The sequence below is a fragment of the Schistocerca gregaria genome, chromosome 5 (genome assembly GCF_023897955.1).
Source record: "Schistocerca gregaria isolate iqSchGreg1 chromosome 5, iqSchGreg1.2, whole genome shotgun sequence".
NCBI classification, from domain to species: domain Eukaryota; kingdom Metazoa; phylum Arthropoda; class Insecta; order Orthoptera; family Acrididae; genus Schistocerca; species Schistocerca gregaria.
In genome coordinates this window covers 284,266,032-284,289,907 of record NC_064924.1, presented here as the reverse complement: position 1 = coordinate 284,289,907, position 23,876 = coordinate 284,266,032, and the positions used below count along the sequence as shown (strand labels likewise).

Sequence of the window (23,876 nt, the reverse complement as noted above, 5' to 3'; positions counted from 1 at the left end):
AATATGGAATGCGGTACAAAATTTCGACTGCAGTCACGTAATCGACACTTGGCTGATTCGGAGAATGAGGAGGCGGAGGCGGGTTAGAGAGACCAAATAGCGAGCCCATCTGTCCCATCGGATTGGGGAACGATGGCCTTTCAACGGGACTATCCCGGTATTTGAAGCGATTTAAGGGAACCATGGAAAACCTACAAACTGAATGGCCGGACGTGAGTGAACCGCCGTCCTCCTGAATACGAGTCCAGTGTGCTAACCACTGCGGCACCTTGCCCGGTAACTGGGACTTGGTACTATTAATGTGGCTGTTTTTAATCATCAAATCTGAATGCAATTGTCCCTTATGTACGGAGATACTTCTCAACAGGGTCAGTATATTATCATTCGCTTGTTTTTTAAAAATCTGCACACGCCAATTTTTGCCTTTAACATCGCTAGATGGGCATCAAAGAAATAATCCACGCATCAGAACTTTTGACTTGGTAATTATTTTCAATGTCCACAAAAACTCGTACCAGCTCTTCAAGGAGCTGTAATTCCGCGCAGTCGTGTAATTGACTGCCATTTTAGAGGCAGGCCCAAAATAGTGCATTTACAGTTAATACTTGGATAACCAATTTCACTGGATCTGACGCATTTTCCTGCACGTTGCATGACGTTCTAATTAATTTTTTCTAAATGCGCCACTCTTGATCCAAGAGCGAAAAATAATTTTGCTATGTCTTTACGTCAGGATGCTCTAAGGAAATAAAATTTGTATCTCTTTGGTACCTATCTCATAATGCTACGTATTAGGTCGCAATTTAATGCGTCTTATATGAAGGTTGTAACGCCGCTACCTTTTGGACGCAAAAATGAAAATGAATCTAGTCCTTACACCCAATACAAGCCCCAAGCCCAACAGCCAAATTTCAAAAATAGAAAAACAAATTCCTCTGTACTAACATTGCATGACGTATCAAATAGACTGAGAAGAAAGTAATGTAAGAAGAAACAGAAAGGAATCTTGGTAGCAGATAATGTTTTGAAAAAGAATAAGAAACAATCAACATTCACAGATATTCTTTGGCGCTCTAGAGCTATCCTACGGACACTTCCTAGCTCACGCGAATGGTAAACTTTCATAGATAAACCTCTGGATGTATATCGACTGTATGTATTGTATCTTAGCTGTTCTAGAATCTTATCTTTAACATTCACTCAAAAGCACTTGTGAGTAAAAATGGTTTCGTTTCCAGGGCGGAGATTTTTAAGCTTCACTAGCAGGAGCTACAATTTATGTGCTTCAGGTAAGCCCTTCTTAAAAACATTGGAGGATATGTAGATCTGACCTCGTTCGCCGAAGTATTTTACTGCATGTTTCCTACCTTTATTACAGCCTCGTAAATAGTGCACTTTAAGATCATAATCATTTCGATTGAACATGGCGCGCATCACACAATGCTATCGTCCATAGACAGTAGTAAGAATGGTGCTTAAACTGAATGCACAGAACGGAGTATGGCAATCCTGTTTGTGGGGTTTCTTGCCGAGGATGATGCTACTAGTGCTTGGTTGCGGTAGGCCTAATGAATTTAGATAGCTAGTCTGCCGCAGTTAGTATGAAATGCGATGTTGTCGACGCGATAGTGTAGTGCTTAGTCTCTTGACAGCTGTTGATTAGCTCATTTCAGTACATTGAAGCCGAGCAGCACTAAATGTACGAAGGAGTTTCGATTCTTCTATTCCTGAGACGGGATGCGAAGATACTTTCTGGAATGTACCTGTCCAAGTGCGAAAGCCAAAGACTGTGCCAGTTTCCCGTGAAACTGGGTCACATGAAGAAAGACAAATAAGCTGGTCATGTGTGGTGAAAGTATGAACAAGATAACACTGCCAGATACGTGCTATTCGGAATTGCTTGCGACGAATGAGCATCGAGTGTGGGAGAGAAGTGACCGTTTAACACCACCTCGTAATTATAGTAATCCCCGTGGAGGACCGGGAAAAGAATAGGCCTCCCGTATGTTCTGCCAGTCGTAAGAAGCGACGGAAACAAACCGCTAGTAGGGCTTACCCCCTTTTAGTGTGATTAGTTGGTTCAGGACAGAACTAATGAAGCCTCTGACAAGTGCTGTCATGGTCGGTACGACGCCTTAATCCTATGCCCGTCCACAATCTTAACGACACCGGTAGCCACACGGCAAATGATTTAAATCCAAATAGATGTGTTTCGCAGGATATGATTCCTGAAAACACTAAGGAAAACAGAGGGTGAGATAGATGAAGTTAACCGACATGTTCCGTTATTACCAAGCAACCAACTTGGGAACCAACACAAATGGATACAGATTTTAAGTATACACAACATTACCAGATACCCCGAATTATAAATTTTAACATAACGACTAGCCGATCAGATCCGTGTAATAATAAAAACAGGATACCCCAGTCAGAATCAGAAATCAACCGAGTACAACAAATACTGGAACAAAATAACTTGCCATCAGAAGAAAATACAGTAATCGACATCCCTGAGCAGACAAAGAACACGCATCTATTAGATGAGAAGGAAGTCTTTAGAAAGCAGAAAAGGAACGTGAAGTGACTGACATGTTAGATATAGAAGAAAAAAAAAATTCATTCCACATATATAGAATAGGAAGACAAATACAGACAGACCATTCTTCCATAGACCAAATAATCCATGAGTTAAACAATAACTAACAACACAATCATACACAACAGAATATATGAAATACAACTATGGAAGAGTTAGAACTACTGGTTTATGTAGGAGCACTCACTACACTAAATATACACACTAGGCAGAGATGATAATCAACACAGAAGAAACCCACAAAACCAGCATGGCAACACAGGATACAGATCAGAATAGGAAAGCTTTGAAAAGACATCGGACAGCTTACACAATTTGTAAGGAATGGAATCAGACAAACGGAGAAGGTTAGGTTATACCTCACAGCAAGAAGCTATAGAGCAATCAGATGAATTGCAAACTTTGGCCAAACGACTTGGAAGATACAAAAAGTGAAAATGGAAGGAAAGAAAACCTAACATTCAACACAAACCAAAAGCAATTTTATCAGACAATAGATAACACATTAAAATAGACAATCCACTAAACATAAGACATGGAACACTTCTGGAGCAACATATGGTCAAAACCAGTACAACTTAACAGACACACGGTGGATACAAGCACAAACTGACAATATGATACCACCAATGCCTGAAGTGAAATTTTTAATATGAAGTTACGCAAGTAATTCAACGAACAATTCGAAAGCCTCTGGAAAAAATGAAATAGCAAATTTCTGGCTGAAGAAGTTCACCTCAACACATTCACATCTAAATTATTTAACAGTTACATTGCAGACCCATACACATTCCCTGACACACTTACACATGGATTAACTTATATGAAACCTAAACATCAAGCAAACAGCAAAATATTGCTCTGTAACATGCCTACCATCAATATACAAAATTGTAACTTCAGTCGTCACACAGGAATGACACATACAACACAGAACAAGATTATAAATGAAGAACAAAAAGGCTGTTGCAAAGCAGCACGAGGATGTAAAGAGCAACTAATAATACAGAGATGACATATCAAGCTAAAACTAGAAGGTAGCTACAGTACCCATACTTTGATTACTGATGGTGTACCCTACTGATGGTTACTTCAGATATTGGACATATACCAACTAGATCCTAAATTGACAGTAAACATGGTAAAGAAAACCACACTTACTGTCCAAACAAATTCGAACAATATGACATCACATACAATACAGATTAAACGTGGAATATACAAAGGAGACTTATTAAGTCCTTTCTGGTTCTGTCTTGCTGTGAACCCACTATTCAAAATGCTGAACCATACAAATTATGGATTTAATATTACTGGGACATACCCACACAAAATCACACATTTGCTATACATGGATGATCTAAAACTACTGGTAGCAACAAATCTACAGCTCAACCAATTACTAAAGATAACAGTCAGAAATGATTTAAAAATAGCTTTTGGAAAAGAGAAGTCTAACAATAGCGTAGTCTAGGGAGAACACACTAAACAAGATTACATATTGGGTAACCAGCAGCTCCATAGAAGGTATGGTAAAAACATGGCTATAAATATCTAGGCTAGAGACAAGAAATAGTAGTAGATAATACAAATATTAAAGAAGAACTAAAAGAAAAATATAGACAAAGAACAACCAAAATAGTGAAAACAATTGACAGCAAGGAAGACAAAATCTATAAATACTTATGGTATACCAATATTGACCTACTCATTTGGAGTAGTGAAAGTAACTGACCTATAAGCATTCAATACACGTACACTGTCACAATGCCACAAATATAAACTACATCACATACATTCAGCAATAAAGATTCACATTAAGCACAAAGGAAGGAGTCAGGGGATTTATCGACATAACATACCTACATTATGGACAGGTAGACAATGTAAGGAAATTCTTTATAGAACCAGCAGAAACTAGCAAAATACACAAAGCAATCACTCATGCAAATAGATCAGCTACACCACTGCAATTTCATAACCACTTCTACAACCTTTTAGATCAAATAACAGACACGAAGAAAGTAAATTTAAAAAGGAAACACTACATGGCAAGCACCCATATCACCTAATGAAGCCACACATGGATCAAGACGCATTCAACACATGGCTAAGAAAAAGCAATATATACAGTGAGATGGAAAGATTCATGGTTGCAATACAGTATTAAACAATGAACACCAGATATTAGAGGAATCATATTGAAGATCCCAATACCACAACAGATAAATGCAGACTGTGCAAACAGCAAACAGAAATCAGTAAACAGTAGATTACAAGTGGATGTACAATACTAGCAAATACAGAATACCCAGAAGACATGACAGTGTAGCAAAAACTACATCAACAGCTTGCCTTACAACATTAATTTATAAAACACGTTCCCACACAAGTATGTACCACAAAATGTACTTGAGAATGAAAGGTTGATGGTGTTTTTATCTGTTAAAATGGTTGTGTTCCTGTATATTTTGTATCTGACATACTCACCAATAAAAAGAAGAAATTAACACAACTAATCGAAATATCCATACCCAATACCAATTATACTATTAACTACAGGAGTCATACCACACAATATCCATCAGTACATCAACGCAATACAGCTATATCCAAACATAGTACGTACAACTACAGAAATCGGTAATTATTGATACATGTACAATTAGCCGAAAGTTCCTAAATGCAATGTAACATATACTGTGCAGTTAAAAGGAAGTCACGCTTGACGAAGGTCCGCGCCACTTTCCAATTTTAACCAGACATAACGTCTGAGAAAGGAAAGACAACAAAACATGAAGGGCTTATTCCAGTGGAGGTCAAGTCCATTTTTGTTTATTCTGAGATCGTCCTTAAGTTAAATGAGCACTGAAAGATCTACAGTTGAAATACCAGAAATATTAAGGTGTATTTATACACACTAATATTTCTGTTATATGAACTGTAGATTTTTCAGCGCTCATTTAACTTCAGGACTATCTCAGAAGAAACAAATGGACTTGTACCAATAATGAAATAAGCTGTACACATGTGCTATTTGGAACGAATGTAGTTCCGGAAATTCCAGTCTGTATGGCAAGACGTTTCATAATAGCGCTCCAACTGGTGCCGAGTTGAAGATTCGTTTTTATTATGTAGCACTGTCACGTCATCACTAATGCATTTAGTCGTTTACTGCAGTATTTCATTTCATAAGCGTGCTGGTTAACCTTTTACTTAATCTTACATTTTAAATGCAATGTATGTGGGGAAACTACCTTTTCTTCTTGGGCTTTCTCGCCTTGCGCCTCTTCCCGTTCCTGTTTGTCGTTCTGCGGCTCCTCTGGCTCCGTTTCTTCCTCCGTTTGCCTGTCGCCTTCAGGACTGAAATACATGCTTTTCTCCCCAAGAGCTTTTGGCGGAGGAGTCACCTGTAGAAAGAAGGCGGAACGCTTGTTTGCTCGACGTTTTATTTGTATGGTTACTGTTTCAATAACCCGTGTCGTGTGAGGATAAGCCGACAGACGGAACTAAACTTGCTACTAATTCAAAGTGTTGTTACGGGTACTGGTACGCTGAAGTGGTTCTGTGACTTGTTGACGTGACCTTGTCTGGGCTATTGTTCTGATTGATACCTAGCTTCTGTATTTTGTTCTGACCGCTTTTACAACCACTCCGTGTCCGGATTTATATTTCGCATTACGAATCCATTTGCAACGTAGGAACTAAATGCTCTAAATTATTTTTAGATTAAAGAACCACAGCCGGTTCGCTTCTGTATGTGTACTACACTGGTTTATTATCCGAAGACATACTTGCAGCTTACCAGCTCGAATGGTGAGCTAAGCGTTTGCATGAAAATTCTATTATTAAACTAAATGGACGCCTCTGTTGCTAAGGAGCCTTCTCCACTAATGCAAGCATACCTTAATACTCAGAAGAAGGCTACCTCTAACCAACATTCTACATTTTCCTCTAACCAGTTACTTTATTGCAGGAGTTTCGGGACAGTGATCAATTTACTTCTGATGTGAGGTCTGACACCCCTGCTCACACTGATGGTTTCAAAACCAACTGTGATAGGTACGTTCCCGATCTCAGGTCAACAAAGGACTAGTTTATTGAAATTATGAACAGAGGCAAGCATTATGACTGCTGATTTACAGTAGCGGAGACTAAATCCCGACCTAACAGCTTACTTATTAACCAACTCACCGCCTACTGTAGGATCTCTTTGTGCCATTTAAATTTAAAACCCTTCTGTACACTGGATTTCTGAGAAGTGACAAGGTTTATCTTAATTGGAGGCGTCACGTACTGGAATAACCGATTTCTTGGCCACTTAAGTGAAGTTACCGGGACGAAGCACAAATTAACTGCAATTTTAAAGAATGATTATGAACATCCTGGATGCATGATGCTATCCGCCACAATGGACAAACGAGACGAGCTTCGCAGTAGTTCCTCAGTCTTCAGAAACATTGCCTGGGAGTTCAGAAAATATGAAGCGTTCTTGAAGAACACTCCCTGCAGACGTCCTTGTCTGACTAATGGAGCCAAGATAATTACCTATAATGTGTTTTACTTCTCTGAATAAGCCAGATGAATGTATGAAGGTTAATACATCAGCGGCCTCATGCTTAAGTCTTAACAAATTTCAAGATTTGAAGGAGACGTTTTAAAATTTCTGCCCGAAATATTACAGCATAACTGGAATAGGAGTATTTTCCATGTGAGTTTTAAATGCGAGTGATTTACTGATACAAATTTCTAATTAAGCAATAAATTCCAGAAATGGTTATCCTGCCAACAAAATTCGGTACTAACCTCTCTGGAGCTGGGTGCTGTGTTTTCCTGATCTTCAGTCAGGGTCGACGAATCTGATGCGGAGGAACTCGCAACAACTTCCAGAGGAGGTATACTTGTAGATTCAGTATCTGATGGTTGCTGGAACATACATGCAAAAACCTTACTCTCCAGCATTTCATTTTCTCTCTAGAAGCTACGCCAAGTGTGAAATAATGTGGGAAAATGCAAAATTTTAATCAAAGCTTTCTCCAGCGAGAACCGGAGAAAGATTAACAGGCAGGCAGCCAATACTGGAAATAATATGGTACCCCGCAGAAGCTAGTTCTTCGCACTGCACGAATGAGAGTAACGTACTTCAGCTTCGCTGCAGAGGGATAACCTCTTGATACCGTAGCATGGTCACACGTATCTGTAGAAGACCTTTCAGCTCACTGACAGCGGAAACCCGAGCTTGAGCCCTCAAAGCCACTTTTTTTCACTTACATGCTATGAAACTGGTGAGGCCAGAAACGAGGGGAAACAGTCATGCTCAGAAGACTAACGTCATGCTGCGTACCATTTGCCAAATGACTGTCTTCGAGACCGTTGCTTGGGTTGACTGTTTAACCCGGTCACCAGTGTCTCATTTGTGGCTGCCCCTGGTTAGCCAAGAGCTAAGCACATCATCCTTCGTGCACTGTCAATCTGTCACTGCACCTGCCACTTAAGGCAGCTGACCTAATTGCGTATGTGGTCAGACACCAGAACCCACACCCTAATTCCGGTCAGAGATATGTATCATGTTCAGAGCTGCTGGCATTTACACTGTGGCATATCTGTCCATGTGAGTTACTAAGAAGCACCGTACGAACTAGGCTTGCTACCCCTTACAGACTCGAGCTTTTACATGGATGGCTGTAACGGAAACAGCGTCGGCAGTCTGCTGAGGTGCCCCAGTCAACATGGCGCATCCACCGCCCTCGTCATGGCCATGAAGGTGATTCAACCTCAGCACTTAATTCGTATCTTGCTAACGCTGTTTTATGTGTGCACAGAGCGCCATTTGGCCTTCACCATCATACTCCACCCTTTTCTGTCGTCTACCTACAAGGATCTCACCGCAAACCCTTTAAATATGGCGTAAGCAATTTCACCAATCATTGGAGGGATTTTGTACCAAATGGTAGTATCTTGAGAATCAGAGGTACACCATTTTGTTTTCGTGAAGGTGACCACAGAATAATTAAAATAGCGACAGTTTACGTTTAACACAATTAGCTGAACGGGTAAAGCATCCGGGTTGCTGATGAAAATATGCATAAGGACGGCAAAGAAAACCGAGGATCGGTCAGACTGCTTTTCGCAGATGTAAGCTGATGGCCAAGGAGTAAGGCTCAGTTCTGACGTCAAGCTTATAATGGAAGCAAGACTGAAGCTAATTCTGGACGCGTTCATACGGTTTTTTGATCTCGCAAACGGGTTTGATAATTTGAAGAGGTGCTAGACGTTCGACAGTATGAGAACGGGAGTCAAGCTGTTGGGAAAAATCAGTAATACCCTAGTGTACAACGTCAAAGTACAAAATAATAACGGAACACCAAGACCGAGTACGGAATGACATTTTTAAAATGTTTTTCTTTATTTACCGAGTTTATTTTTGTTACGAATAAATTTTACTGTCAGCAGCATTAGAAATGCCTGTAAAGTATCAAAATTATTATATGTGCACTCGCAGCTAGAGCCACCTTCACAGATTTACATCACTATGCAACACTGAAATAGAGTTGGAATACGCTGGCAACATGGAAGAGGGGCTTGGTGGTATGTTTCGTTGCTTGCTCAATGAGAAGATATGAAGCCCTTGTGGATGGAAAGCAAGTAGGCAGAATTACCCTTTAAGAACTTGATTGTTTATCATATTGGAGAGGTATTAGAGGATGTGGTTTAATGGCAATGATTTGTGCTGTGCTGGTAAAATATGTGAAGTTATTCACAGACCGCAGAAAGGCATCTATGTGAAAGTATGTACGTTTATCTAAGGTAAGAAATTCACTTACGCACTCTCGCAAATGAAAGCCTGAATAACATTTGGCTTGAACGTTCAGAAAGTTGACTGTGGCCCCGCCGTACTAAAAATTTGCGTATGATACGAAACCATTTCACAAAGGGTAATTCTGGTAGAATTTAGGTGCTGAAGAGTTGGTGTAAGTGCAACTGAGTATATCGCTGAAGTATTTTACATCTGGCCGCACCGATTGATCCGTGGAGAGAGAGAGAGAGAGAGAGAGAGAGAGAGAGAGAGAGAGAGAGAGAGAGAGAGAGAGAGAAACCAGGACGATGAGCGCCTGTGTCTACGATTTTAAAATCGAGTCTGAATCACTGGATCGATTTCGAGCAAAATTTCTACACGTATCCCTTACTGCTAGGCAACAATCGCCGTGGGATTAAGAACAACCTGCCTAACAATTCACGATACGTAACGTTATCAAGACACAGATCCGTGAGAAGCTGCTGCTGCTGCATCATGTATTCAGTATTATATTTATGCATTCCTACTAAGATACTCTTAGTCGAGTCAAAGTGAGAGTCGATACTTCGTAGGACTTTTTAGTGCTTTTAACTACTAAGCGCAAACGGTGAGCGAAAGAGATAGTGTCCAGAGCAATGTGGAGGCGTTGCCATAGAGACGTTTACAAACTAGTGTAGACACGTGAACCAGCTGTCCGTATAGATTTGCGTTCACGGCTCATTTGGAGGAATTTTACGAATACATGGGAATGAAATACTTTCGATATTGCATACAATTCATTTTTCCGTTTCTAACAAAATTCGTAAATTAAGTGGGCAATGCTAGGTTTGTCACCTATTAATGAACCAAATTCTGTTTTACAATTTTTTACTGTATCAGAAATGCTATGAGCTGAAGCAACTACATTTTAAGAAAATGCTCTTTGTAAGTAATGTATCTTTAAATGCTTATTTCTAGGTTTGCATGCAAGCAAAAGAAACCATCTTATAATGTATAGTAAATTTTTCCAACCTTACTGAGAAGTGAGTACTTTATTCAGGGCTGTGTATAAAAGTGGAATCAATATTTAAAAATGCAAGTTAATCCTAGGTTTTCACTACATTTTCCCATTAAGTATTTTTTTGCGCTATATCTATACAGATTTTTTAAATTTGTGCTTACATTTTTGGCAGCATCTAGCTGGAAGGCTGTTTAATAACAAGGTTAGGTTACGTACCTTATCAACTCTCACCGGAATGATTCCAAGCTGTTGCGCTGCCCTGTACGGAATGTTGAGCGGCCACGTGTTCAGCAACCGGTGCATGGGGTCCTGTATCAGAAATTAACGTTTGTACCACACGAAAATTACCTTTCAGTGGTTCACGTATCTAACCATTTTAGTGCCGGCCAGATAAGCCATAGAAAGTACGTAAAATGCCGAGGAGCAGTTTCTCCCAGCACACCACAGCACTGTTACTTCACGAATATCCAGACCCATACTAAACACACTCGTCAAATCGGCAGACGCCCTGAGCGTGTTAGCTAGAGCGGTCGTCGTCTTAGTGGCATATTTGTCTAGTGACGAGAAATTCGAGTCCCAGGTTCGATCCCACCCACTGCCTAATTTCAGAATAAAAATTATGTCATGACGACCCAAAACTTCCGGCATCAGCTTTCTGCAATTCGCTTTGTCATGGAGGGTGGAGCAGCAGGAAGACGCTCAGGCCCTAATTTCCGTTGGGGATGTGCCCCTACAATAGTGGACGACAGCAATTATGAAAGGCGTGAGTATACGGAAGGAAACAAAAGTAAAATAATCCTGTAATATTTTGGTTCAGGTCATACATTTTGTTAATAGACCTGTATTATTTTCGTGTATCACACTTAAACTTAAGGAAGATGGCCGTTTGGAATTTCATTTTCACAGATGAAATGTAAAATTGAAGAAAGTTTCACACCACAATCGTTTTCTTAGATAAATGTGGTGTTAGATTCAGTCATTACCAATTCTTTATGTATGGTACGAACTAAGTTGAAATAGATACTAAGAACGCTTGCGAACAATGTTGTACTCAAAATCGCTGCACAGTGTAGGAAAGCTGCGACGTACTCGTCGTTGCTCATTTACCGTTCCACTCCTGATGCCAAATATGTCTTAAAATTCCTTTGAAGGAATTACGTGCGAGGTCTTTCGTTATGAAACGCTTCATTTTGATGATCCTGTGTACGATATTTCGTCCTCTGTGTGTAATGATACACAGTTAATTCTGTACTGTTGAGGATATTGTGAAAGGAGCAATTTTTATCTTTTTTACTATTTGGTTTTTTAGATTTAGTGATGTACCACTTCTCCCGAGTACCAGTTTTTCCAAACAACCCTTCAAGGCTTACTTTTTGTAGACGGTGCGAAAAGATTAACTTACACTTTCATCGATGCAATGGGTGCGTATGTTGCACGCTGCCGAAGCTTTAAGTTGTTCCAGCTCTACGCGCTGTCTTTGGAGCCAGCTCACCTGTGGGGGAAAGAGTTATTCACATTTAACATTTGCCACTGTCAAGACCATCTGATACTACGTTTTGTTTTCAGAATGTGATTCGATTGTGATGAGATTTGACCTACAGTAAAACTGGGAATGTTCGGTGACATTTGAAAAATAACATTTCTGTTGTACCTATAAAACATAGAAATGAAGGTGAAGTGCAGAAAATAATTCTCTGGGGGTACATCTATAATATTTTCTGGGAAGAAAATCTAATCCAAGGAAATGTAAGTATTTGACTAAGTTAGTGAAGTTGATAAATAGTAAACCTGTTAGTCCTTAATGCAATGGTGTCAAGGAAAATACGATAGATACATAGGACTACAGGCATGTCGAGTAATTTTGGACTACTTTCTTACTAATCCACCCAAAATATTCTACAGTAAAAATTATTCATTTTAAAAAGGTTCTAAATGTTTCGACATTGTTGGCTCTCCGGAAGTAATTCATATGAGCGAATCAACGGAACTGATATCTGATGAGACGAGCCTCCGAAATGTCGGAAATGAAACTGGATACACTATGGTTTGTTATATCTTAAATAACAATCACAGAACAATCCAGAAAACCTGCTTAATTTAACAAATATACATGCATACGTTTTATATAAACTTTTCTCCTGCTGCCAACTGTCTTCAACAGACTTACCTTTCATTACTTTATTCCGTACTGTCATGTCGGTGAGGATATGTGACTGCAGTGCATAGCACCCATGTGGCTGGGTTAACTGCGTGCACACAACACATTCACATTATTACAACGGAATCTATTAGAACTAACTCGCAGGAATTAAGATTAGAAGCAGTGCTACGACCCTATGCATAATTTACGCGTAACTACCTTAGGTGGAAGGTATTAGTCAATGGAAAGTCTCTTGAGGCTCAAGTGTGCAACGAATAGAAATCAAGGTGACGTATGCCACGTAAGCTCATGTGAAGTCACTGTCTAGTATTGTTAGCTCTTCATAAGGTATTCATCTTTGTGATGTCAACTGAGATCAGCTTCCCTGTTTAAGAAGCCAGAACCGCCTTTAATAATTCATTGTCTTCAGAATCATTTTTGAAATATTTCTTTAGTCAAACTGAAGAGCGTCAAGATTGGAACTGTATTCAATCTGCATTAGGTCAGAAGGTTTAACGAGCAATGGCTACCAGTTGTTTATAACCTTACCAGTTGTCTGTTGCCCGGCAGCTGGACGTTGAGGTACCTTTCCGCGAGAGCAGATCCAGTCTGGATGACCATCAGCGCCACAACTACAGGCATCATGGCGCACCACGTGAAAGGTACTGGCTGACGATCTGCAACAATTTCAATGAGTGTAATACTTTCTTCTTGAAGCTTATTGTAGATTAACCACATAGTATGGGGCACAATCTACAGCTGATGTATGAAAAACCCAATATTGAAAAACTAAAATGACGGAAATCTTACCAAAATCGATTAATCTAGGGCAATGAAGTTGCTGAAGTACTGTCTATGTGGCTTATTTAAGTGATTAACATTGCAAGATCAGAAGTTAATGCAAACGCGAGAAACGCCATCGCTAATAAGAAATGGTACTACGTTACTAACCGGTATAGCCGGCAGATGGTCAAATGGCAGCCTGCAGACGTGCATGCATTGTGTTTTACAGATGCCGGATGTAACATTGGAAGCAGGAATTCCATGCCTGTTGCGCTTCGTCGATACGGGGACGGTTAATGCTGGTTGTGGATGACGCTAGAGTTCTCCGATGATGTCCCGTATGTGCCCGATTGGAGAGAGATCTGGTGATCGAGCAGACCAAGGCAACATGTCAGCTCTTCATGGAGCTCGTTGGGCTACAGCAGCGCTAGTTGGGCGAGCGTTATCGTGTCGGAAAATATGGCCTGGAGTGCTGTTCATGAATGGCAGCCCAACACGTCTGATCACCAGGCTGATATGGTTTTGCCAGCCCGTGTGGGATAACCACGGGAGTGGTCCTGTTATCAGACCAAATCGCACACCACACCATGACTTCAGATGTAGGTCCTGTGTGTAGCAAGCAGACAGGTTGGTTACAGGCCCTACGCTGCCTTCCTCCTAACACAACCATCATTGGCAGAACCGGCTTTCATGAGGAGAGAACTGACTTCAACCCTGCCCTATGAGCTCTCGCGTGACACCAGTGAAGTCGCAAATGGTGGTAGTTTGAAGCCAGTGGATAGCGTGCTATAGGGCACCTGGATCTGAGCAGTTCAGCGAGTCACTGTGGTGCTAACTGCTGCTTCAAACGCGTTATGAAGCTTCAGAGCCAGACGCCGAAGACGGTGGCCTTCCCTCTCTAATGCCACGTGGCTGTCTAGAACCCGGTTTACTTGCTACCGTACATTCTCGTGACCATCGCTGCCAGCAGTCATATACACGGGCTGCGTTACTACGAAGTCTTCCCACAATACCACACAAGGAACATGCAGCTTCCAGTAGCACTATTACGTGAACTCATTCGAATTCAGTGAGGTGTTTATCTATGCTTCTGTCGCCTTAGAGGCGTCCTTGATTACCATCAGCTCACCTCGTCTAATCTCAAAGGTAACAGTCTCATGGCCGTTTTAACTTGTTTAAAGCAGACACGATTTACATCTTCAGATTCGCCACTAGCGCTAATATTAAGCAACTGGCATGAAATCTGAATAGACGTTTCTGATATAGAATCGTCCCTATTAACTAACGTTTATCTGCGCAACCCCTTGTGTTGCGACTTTTTTCCGTCAGGATGTTCTTTCGGTGTTACAATCTATTTCTTAAGAAAATTGAAGGAAATGGGTCCTACAAGACTTCTTATCGGAATACGAAGCGGAGGAGTTCATTATGTTGTGACATTACAATCACATGACTGTATTTTAAGTGTTTTTCTTTTTATATGCTCAATTTTGGCTAGGTATGAGGAAAGCGTAAGTCTGGCTACCTGTGGAAGAAGGTAGCAGTTCCACTTTGGAAGACGACTGGGTAAGCAGTCGCTTCTTTTCGCGGAAGTGTCTGCAATGAGCCTCTAGTCACCATGAGGAGACACTACCTACCCTTCGTAATCTAGTTATGCTATCATGTACATCTTGTCCTACACCGTGCTTTGGTGTCAAGGGCTCTACCAGTTTGTGCAACCTGGCTATGAGTCCATACTAACCTCCTGCATACTGAAGTGCACTAATTGAGTCAAGAATGTTCTGTCTGTATGTCTCCGCTGTATTCTGGACAATTTCATCCACACTAAAAGGATATTTTTAACGGGGATTTAGGATTTACAGAAATTCGTATTGCATAGCGTTTTATATGCAGATGACTAAAAATTTAAACGACGAAAGGAACAAGATCGAAATATTTAAGACTAGCAGCCGATGAGATTTCTGCCCAAGTGCCGACAGATTCAGATATTCGGAAGATGAAGCTTAAGATTTTTAACACACCTGACAAGAAAATGACAGTTTTAAACACGGCTGTGTCTCAGCAATCGTATGCAAGTTTCAACGTTGGAATAACACACCGAACCGGTTGCAAATAATTGTTTGGTACATCTGCTTTTCCCACCTGTAAGGATGAAATTTTAAGAAACAGGGAAGTTGCATTGCGAAAAGGCAATGGTCAAAGTTTAGAGCAGATACGCCATAGTCAGAAATTAAAATTACACTCGTCCCAGCCTTTGGCACGTTTGCCTTTCTAGGATCACCTGATGTTCCTGGCAGGGCATGCGTGCCATAGGTTGGAACGTGTTTAATTTTAATTCTTGGGTAGTTTGAGCGTATATTCTCTGAACTTTATCCATTGCCATCTCGCAATAAAACTTTCCGTTTTCTTAAAATTTCAAACGGGTTAGTACATTCTTAGAGGTGTGGAAACAGATCAGTATACCGAGCAGTTACTTGCAACCGGTTGGGCGTGATTTATACGTTGACACTAAAAAGTAGCAGGAACTTTAACGTCTTGAAGGGTGGACTTGAGAAAGATTACGTCTGCAAATAAGCCAGTTGTAGGAAGGAGTCAAGGGAAACTGAAGAAACGACGTGTATCGTAACAGGCAAAATAAAATACACTGGTTGAAGTGACGATGCACCTAATGTCTTCCACAAAGCAAGCCTTATCACGACTGTAGACGAATTTTACAAGCTGTTTATTACTTTTCATGTAACTTTTTCCAATGTACCATTTTTCAGTATTTTCAGATAACCACTTGAAACAGGTCTCGCCAAAAATAGGTCGTAATCAAAAACTAGATGCAACTAGTCCCATTATTTCATTTCAAGTAATGCTACATGGCGAAACTAATCACCGTGCACTGAAAGAAAGATTCGAGGGAAAATATTAGATGTAAACGACCTGCTAGATTCGAAAATTGAGTCTCATGAGAATACAGTCACAAAACTACCCCACTAAAAGAATTCTTGGCAAGAATCGTAACAGTATGACGTAAATCAAAGTAGCCGGTTGGTATTTCTTCAAACCGGAAACGAAAAACTGAAAGAGCATCGTTTCTGAGTCCATAGGAGTCATGGGATAAAGTGGTTTTTTAAACTGTTTAGCCATTTGTCTACCAGCTGGAAGGGTTGCATACGAGCTCGAGAGAAGTACTTTGAAGGTGACTTTACATTAAAGTGTAAGTTATTTTATTACAGGATTATACTCGGAAATTTTAGAACATCGTGAAGCGAGTACTTGCGCATTGGTTCGTGGAAGAGAAACATCTCTGACTGTAGCTGACATCTCTGCACAGATTTGACTAAGACTGGAGCCTCACCGGCAGAGCCAGCCGTGGCGGACCCAGCCCAGACAGTTGCCCGCTCAGCAGCCATCATCGTGTCGCTGACGGCCTGCAGCGCTCGCTGGCCCAGCGGCCGCGCGGAGAACCACCGCAGCAGCCTAGCGACCACACACCGGCCCAGTAGCAGCGCCCGCCGACACAGCTGGAGCGTGGTGGGCGCCGGATCGCGACGTCTCGCAGGCGTCCTCTGCTCCTCCCGGACCGAAGCTGCAACAGTAGGGTTGCCAGGTTGTACGTTTTCCCCGTATTCTCACGTTTTGTACTGTTGATTTAACCTTGCGTTTTCTGTATCCCCTTACAGCAATTTCTTCCGATTAATATTTGGCGCTGGGATGTTGTAAAACCCAAGCATTCCGCTTCATAAACGTACAATAACAATGCGCACTTACGTTTGTTATTCTAATGTATACTGAAGAGCCAAACCTAGTGGTAGACCTGGCTAGTATCATGTAGGACCCCCGCGAGCACGCAGGAGTGCCGCAACACGACGTTGCATGGACTAAACTGATGTCTGCAGTAGTGCTGGAGGCAATTGACACCATAAATCCTACAGGGCTACCCATAAATCCATAGGAGTATGAGGGGTGGGAATCTCTTTTGAACAGCACATTGCAAGTCATTTCCGATAGGCTCAATAATGTTAATGTCGGGGAGTTTAGAGACCAGCTGAAGTGTAACCACAGAGGTGAGTTTCTGGAGCCACTGTAGCAATTCTGGATGTGTGGGGTGTCTCATTGTCCAATTGCCCAAGTCCGTCGGAATGCACAAAGGACATTAATAGATACAGGTGGTGAGACAGCCAGTAGCTGTAGCTGAACAGTTTTAGGTGCTTCAGTCCCGATCTGCGCTGCTGTTACGGTCGCAAGTTAAAATCCTGCCTTGGGCATGCATGTGTGATTCGTAGGTTAGGTTTAATTATTTCTATGTATAGGTGAGTGATGACCTCCGATGTTAAGTACCGTAGTGTTTAGAGCCATTTGAACCGTTAGGTCATCGGACAGGATGCTTAAGTAGGTGTCACCTGTGAGTCGTATCTAGACTGATCAGGGGTTCCGTATCACTAGAACTGCCTACTCCCCACACCACTACAGAGCCTCCACCAGCTTGAGCAGTATTTTACTGACATGCAGGGTCCATGGATTCATGAGGTTGGCTCCATACCCGTACATCCGGTCGATGGAATTCGGAACTGGACTCGTCCGAACAGGCAACATGTTTCTAGTCAACCGTCTTTCATTAGTTTTGACGATCTCCGGCGAGAATGAAGCTGTGTCGTGCAGCCATGAAGGGAACAGGAGTGGGCCTTCGGCTCCGAAAGCCCACGTACCGATCGTTCGTTGAATGATTCGCACGCTGACATGTTGATGGCCCAGCGAAGAAATCTGCTGCCATTTGCAGAAGGGTTGCACTTCTGTTACGTTGAACGATTCTCTATTCTCTTTCGTCGTCGTTAGGCCCTTTCTTGCATCATCTTTTCCGGTCGCAGCTTTGTCGTATATTTGAGGTACATCGTGAAATGGTCGCACGGGAGAATCCCCACTTCATCGCTACATCCTAGACGTGTGTCCTGTTTCTCGTGCACCAACTCTAGCATCACGTTCAGACGCCAATTCTGTAGATCTGCCATGGTAGCAGCCGCAACCAATCTAACAGAGCCAGACATTTGTCATATAAGTGCTGCCGGCCGTAACGCCGTGTTCTGCATGTTTACGTATCTCCGTATTTGAATGCGCATGCCTATATCAGTTTCTTTGGCGCTTCGGTGTAGGTTTTAGCGTACTCTTTAGTACTTCTGAAGGTCAGTCCACAGCACAATCTAGTGTCGTCGACGTACAGGGGTATCAAAAATGATTCATCGGGTTTGTGGTTAGAGTATCTTACGAGTTATTACATGCGGAATAGTTATTGATTCATTATATGATACACATTGCCTGATCTATTCTCAAAGAAAAACTGTAAGGTAGAGAGACCTTAGTGGCCACCTGAGGGGTGCAACATTCGGTGAACATCGTTGAACCCACCTTATTGAATGTCCCTTCTTCAGATGGCGAAGCGCTTTATGCTAACGAGGACGAGTTCCGTCTTTTTGGAATACGACGTGTTCATTATCCGCTAACAGTCTCTGAAACAACAAGTTTTAATATGTGTAGGTACCTCAAATCGATCACAGTTTTCCTGGGAAAGAAGTAGGGCTCGGAAACGTTGCTACGGGTCAGCACGGAATACGTTTACCTCTGGAGAATCTCAATCTCCACTGTAACAATGAGGTGCTCCGTATGTGGACATTGTCACGATTCACTTTTTTGGTGGAACGTCGCCTCATCACTGAACAGGAGTCGCCGGGGAAATTCGTCGTCTTCCATGGATTCCTAGAAACCATTATGAGATTCCCGTCTTATGGTGGTGTTTTTGGCACTGAAGTGTTGCAACGGCTGTATGCGATACGGTTTCTGACAATCCCTTCCACAGGATCTTCCGCAAGTTGGCTGAGGAATACCCTTTCCGGGGCTCGCACGACGAATGGATTTCTTTTGGCTGCGAAGGAACCCATTTCTGACACTGCACTATTGCCTCTGCAACAGGTGGTCGCACGGAGCCTTTTCCTTTACAGAGAGCCTGTGTCTTAATCATCGATACTATCGCCAAATGCGTTGGTGGCTTTATATCTATATTCGGAACGCACCCTTCACAGTAGTGACAGATTCTGTCATACTACAACACATGAAATGCTTTCTGTTGATTACACCATTTCGCAGACCTATCACCTTGCCACCTGTAGAGTCAAAATGGAACCTGCAATGCAAAACTTTGAATTAAGCTTTTCGATCGGTTATTAGTGCAAATGAATGGGCACTTATCTCAAGCTATAAAGCGTCGGAACCCGATGAAATATTTGTAATCATTCTGTAATTTTTAATCTGTTATATACATGTTCGTAAACTTTGATGCAATGATAATTTTTTGAATCTGTACAATGTATGCCGTGGTTTTGGGAATTTACTTTTGTTCGAGAATCTTAATGGCTTCACCAGCCAACAGGAAACTTCAAGCATCACCTGTAAATTGTAGTGTTCTTAACGAAATGGTAAGATACGTCCACGTGGATTACACCGGGATCATCTAATTAGCTTTGCTTTGTGTAACTAGTACATGAAGGAATTCACCACTTCACATGGACAGTTTGGTCTCAAGCAACGTACGCAGTACGAAAGAATCGGTTGAACGAAATAGTCAAACCACGATTGTGTTAAGATTTTGTGGAAACTGAAATCTGTAGCCAGTATCACAGCTTGTGAGCTAGGACTGATCACGCTGTCAAATATCTTTCTTTGAATGGGAAAGTACAAAATTGTGACTTTCAATATGCAGTCGAAATATCCAAGATTAAGTGAACGCGAATGAACTATAAAAAGAGTTTTGGGAGGTGAAAGGTAACTTCACTGATTCAGCACTGATGGCCTTAAGTCACTGGGTGAAATTCACACTAGTGGCAGCAGAAGGTGGCACCTCTCGGCTCGGCATACCTGGATAAAAATTGCGTGAAGAGTGTTTTCGATGACTTATGTTAGGGACAGGTGTTCATAACTGAAAACCAGAGCGTCAAATGGTCAAATTTATTTCACGTGCTGCGAAGACTTGAATCTTCCCAAGATTCACAGTACATTCTTGGGTAAGAATCAGTTTCGAAATACCACAGCGATATGACGCAATAGCGTTTAAGACGTAAATGTGATTTAGGATTCAAAATAGCATGAAATGTATGAATGCAGGAGTCAAAGAATTATGTCCATGAACACTTTCCTTTTTGTCAATTCGATGTTTCGGTTTGTGGGGCGCTCAACTGCTTGGTTATCTGACCCTGTACAAATTTGCTCAGTCCAATCTCGCCACTTTCATGAGTGATGAATTGAAAGCAACACAACCACGCAGTCCTCTCGAGGCAGGTGAAAATCCCTGACCCCGCCGGGAATCGAGCCCAGGACCCCGTGCTGGGGTAGCCAGAACGCGACCGCTAGCTGCGGACCTGCGTGAAGGTGGCCACCCTATGCAACGATGGAACCAGTTTAAACGACTTCACACTTTCAGGACGCTCAAGTACTGAAACTTATTTTCGAAAATCACATTGGACCATTAAACTGCAACAATTCAAGAGCAGAATTTTTTTCATTTTATTCGACTGTTAACGACGGTTAAGTCTGGATCTTGACAATGTTTCCTTTATGTCAATTTATGATTACCTTCTGATCCCATGAAGAGTAGAAAAGGGGAGGTGTAATAGCCGTTTTACTCACTACGTAAAATTTGATGTGGAACAAAGAACAGATAAGGATCAGCTGTTACGTCTGTATGAAGTAACTGGTAACCATTATCAAATTCATTGACATTTTCAGTCCGTGGGTACACGTGTACTTAGTTTTCGCTTCATAAAATTGAACGGTTTTTACCAACAAAACATGACGTTCGTGTAGGTTGCATAGTTTCAGCTCCTGCTGCTAGACCGTACCACACACTGCTAGCAGTGATATTTAATGTTCGGATGTAAGACTCAGCAGAGTGGCTGCCCACAGGGGGCACTCAAGGTATTCTGAAATACTACGATACTCTATACTCCAGATTTACTCTTTGTTGCTTTTAATACGTGGAATGAGTCGTTCCTGTTACATTTTTCTTGGAATAATTTCTTAGTGGACTACAGCAGTTGCCGAAATTTTAATTATGTATACGTGTCCTTCAGATTTCAGCCTCAAAGCTTGTTCTGTATTTGCTGTAGGTTGTAAAGAGTACCTTTTTTACTTTGAGGGAAACACCTGTGCTGTGGCTGTATGTAACCCGACTGTTGGGAAACGTTTTTAGTTATCAACAATGAAGAAATACCTTGCTTACTGGAGAGAGCGATTTCAGTCGTTTATTCTACTGTACTGGAGTGAGCCACAAGCTACTTTTAAGTGATGGTCAAGTGCTCAAAAGTATGTCCAGTATCAGAACAAAGAAGAACCAGTTACATTGTTTCCCCTTTTACTGATTTCCCTCGTAATTGTTGGATTATGTACAAAGTATTTTTTACAGGGGATGAAGTACCAAAATTCTACGTACTATTCCTTACGTATTTCAGTTTATTTTGACTAATGAGGTGGTACAGTCGTTTAACGTGGGAAGCCCCTCATAGCTCTCCAGGAGCATCTGTGGGTTAACGTATGACAGTTGTGGATATGATGAACCTAGCGAAGACATTTCCCCCAGCCAAAAAACATAGGTCTACTGAACTAGGTTGGTAATCTCTAACAATTTGTAGAAGAATAATGCCTCCGAACGCCACTATGAAAGACACAGAATCGTGCGTGAGTTCTAACATTTGTGTTACCTAACCGCTTTTTAAAAAATTCTTGAGTAGAAATCTTATTGCTTCATATTTTTTCTTCCACTGTAAGACGAAGCATACATGTGTAGCGTAGAAAATTTAGAAATAATTAAAACCACGCAATTTAGAATTCATCTATGTAAGAAAAGAACACATGACATTTTTGTTTACTAATTCTTATTCCACGACTGAAGACGTTTATGCATCGTTTTACTAAAATTCATTTCATTGGACAATAGTTCCACTTAATGACTTTGCTATCATTACATTATGAAAAATTACATTTTAATAGCTCGGTATTTTTCGACCGTGTATTCAGAATGCATAGTTTTATTAGTGACGTTGAGACAATGAGTGAGCTTTTTCTGTGACATTTAGTTCGTTGGTTGATTGCCGGAGGGAATCTAATACCGAGGTTACCAGTCCCATCGGAATAGGAAAGGATGGGGAATGAAGTCTGCCGTATCCTTTTAAAGGAATCATCCGGGCGTTTGCCTGAGCCGATTTAGGGAAATCACGGAAAACCTGGAGCAGGATGCCTGGACGTAGGTTTGAACAGTCTCCCCCCGAATGTAAGTCCTCTGTGCAAACCACAATGCCACCTCGCTCGGAGTACTATTTTTTTCTGAGTGCAGTGTTCGTGATAGATTAGCCACATACGTTAACCTGTATTTTGTCACGATTTCATTATTTTCTAGGAAAAAAACGTGAAGGCGAAGTACCAGAACGTGCGCTGTAATTTGATACGAAGCCGTGTATACGATTAGTTTATGGTCAATCTTCAGTACTGGGGATGGCTTTACACGGTAAAACCCAATGGACCAGCTGCACACTCAACAAACTTAATATTCGTATGGTACTTTGAATTTCCTTAATAAAATTCATTGACGAATGTGTCCTTTTACAAAATATCAGACCTCGGTTCTAGGATGTAATTGCGAAATCATGCCATCACGTGATTTTTTACTTTTGTCTACGCCCTTCATTGGCGTGAACATTTGTACACGATGCTGAACAACTCGTTCACTCATTCCAGCGCACCTCCGTTATTGGTATGTAATTTAACACGGCGGGGGTAGTGAAGAAACATTACCGTTAGAAGTGGCCATGGATGTTCATGTCCGTCGAGTCTCCATTATCCGTCTATTTGATTGTTTAAAGCGCTTTGTACACTAAAGGAGATTGAGAGTGGACAAGCATTTTTGTGGGGGAAGTTGGGCTTGCGGACGGAGGTCAGAAGTTGTATTACGGAACTTGATAGGGGAATGTGGATCCATTTATTTACACGTTTCACGTGTCACTGCTTCCAGAGGGAACAAGTCTTACGCAGTTCTTGAGCGAATTTAAAAATTTAAAATGCTGCCAATCCATTCATTAAGAGCTGTAATTATATTGAAGATTTATCACACTAAATCCAGTTTCAACTCAGGTTTACCTTGAGGCAGCATAGTTCGCAGCACGCAAATTACCCGGACTACATTAATCTAGTAATGTGGAATGTGAGCACTCCGTGACTTTCAATAATCTTTACACCTAACTTCTCACTGACAACCCCCGCACGCATGCATTTATCACTATTACCTTTCGCAGCTGGTGTACAGAAACCTTTGCTTCAGGATTAACGTTTTCAGAGAAGATCCACACGTACCACTCAATGTACCTGCGAAATTTTATCTGTCTGCAGCACGTAGCTCCTGAGGTATGACTACATAGATCTGAGCTGGTTTACTAGTACACAACGTCGCTTAACGACCTCATGCAAGGAACAACCGTCTACCAGGTTCTTAATGAGCAGAGCTACTTAGTTACGTGTGCATGACAAGCCAACCAAC

General features: G+C 41.4%; 1 protein-coding gene across 8 annotated transcripts in view; it reads right to left on the bottom strand.

Moving 5' to 3' along the window:
• The window catches only part of LOC126272424 (uncharacterized), a 35,477-nt gene that overhangs the window by 1,413 nt on the left and 10,188 nt on the right, over positions 1 to 23,876 (bottom strand). For 6 of the 8 annotated variants that reach the window (XM_049975268.1, XM_049975269.1, XM_049975275.1 and 3 more), the window contains 6 exons: positions 16,662 to 16,892; positions 13,085 to 13,212; positions 11,798 to 11,887; positions 10,612 to 10,704; positions 7,406 to 7,525; positions 5,857 to 6,009 (listed from right to left, as the gene is read on the bottom strand). In XM_049975268.1, coding sequence (XP_049831225.1) covers positions 5,857 to 6,009; positions 7,406 to 7,525; positions 10,612 to 10,704; positions 11,798 to 11,887; positions 13,085 to 13,212; positions 16,662 to 16,892 — 815 coding nt within the window. The remainder of the gene's footprint in view (positions 1 to 5,856; positions 6,010 to 7,405; positions 7,526 to 10,611; positions 10,705 to 11,797; positions 11,888 to 13,084; positions 13,213 to 16,661; positions 16,893 to 23,876) is intronic. The other 2 variants (XM_049975272.1, XM_049975273.1) reach the window with 1 other exon arrangement.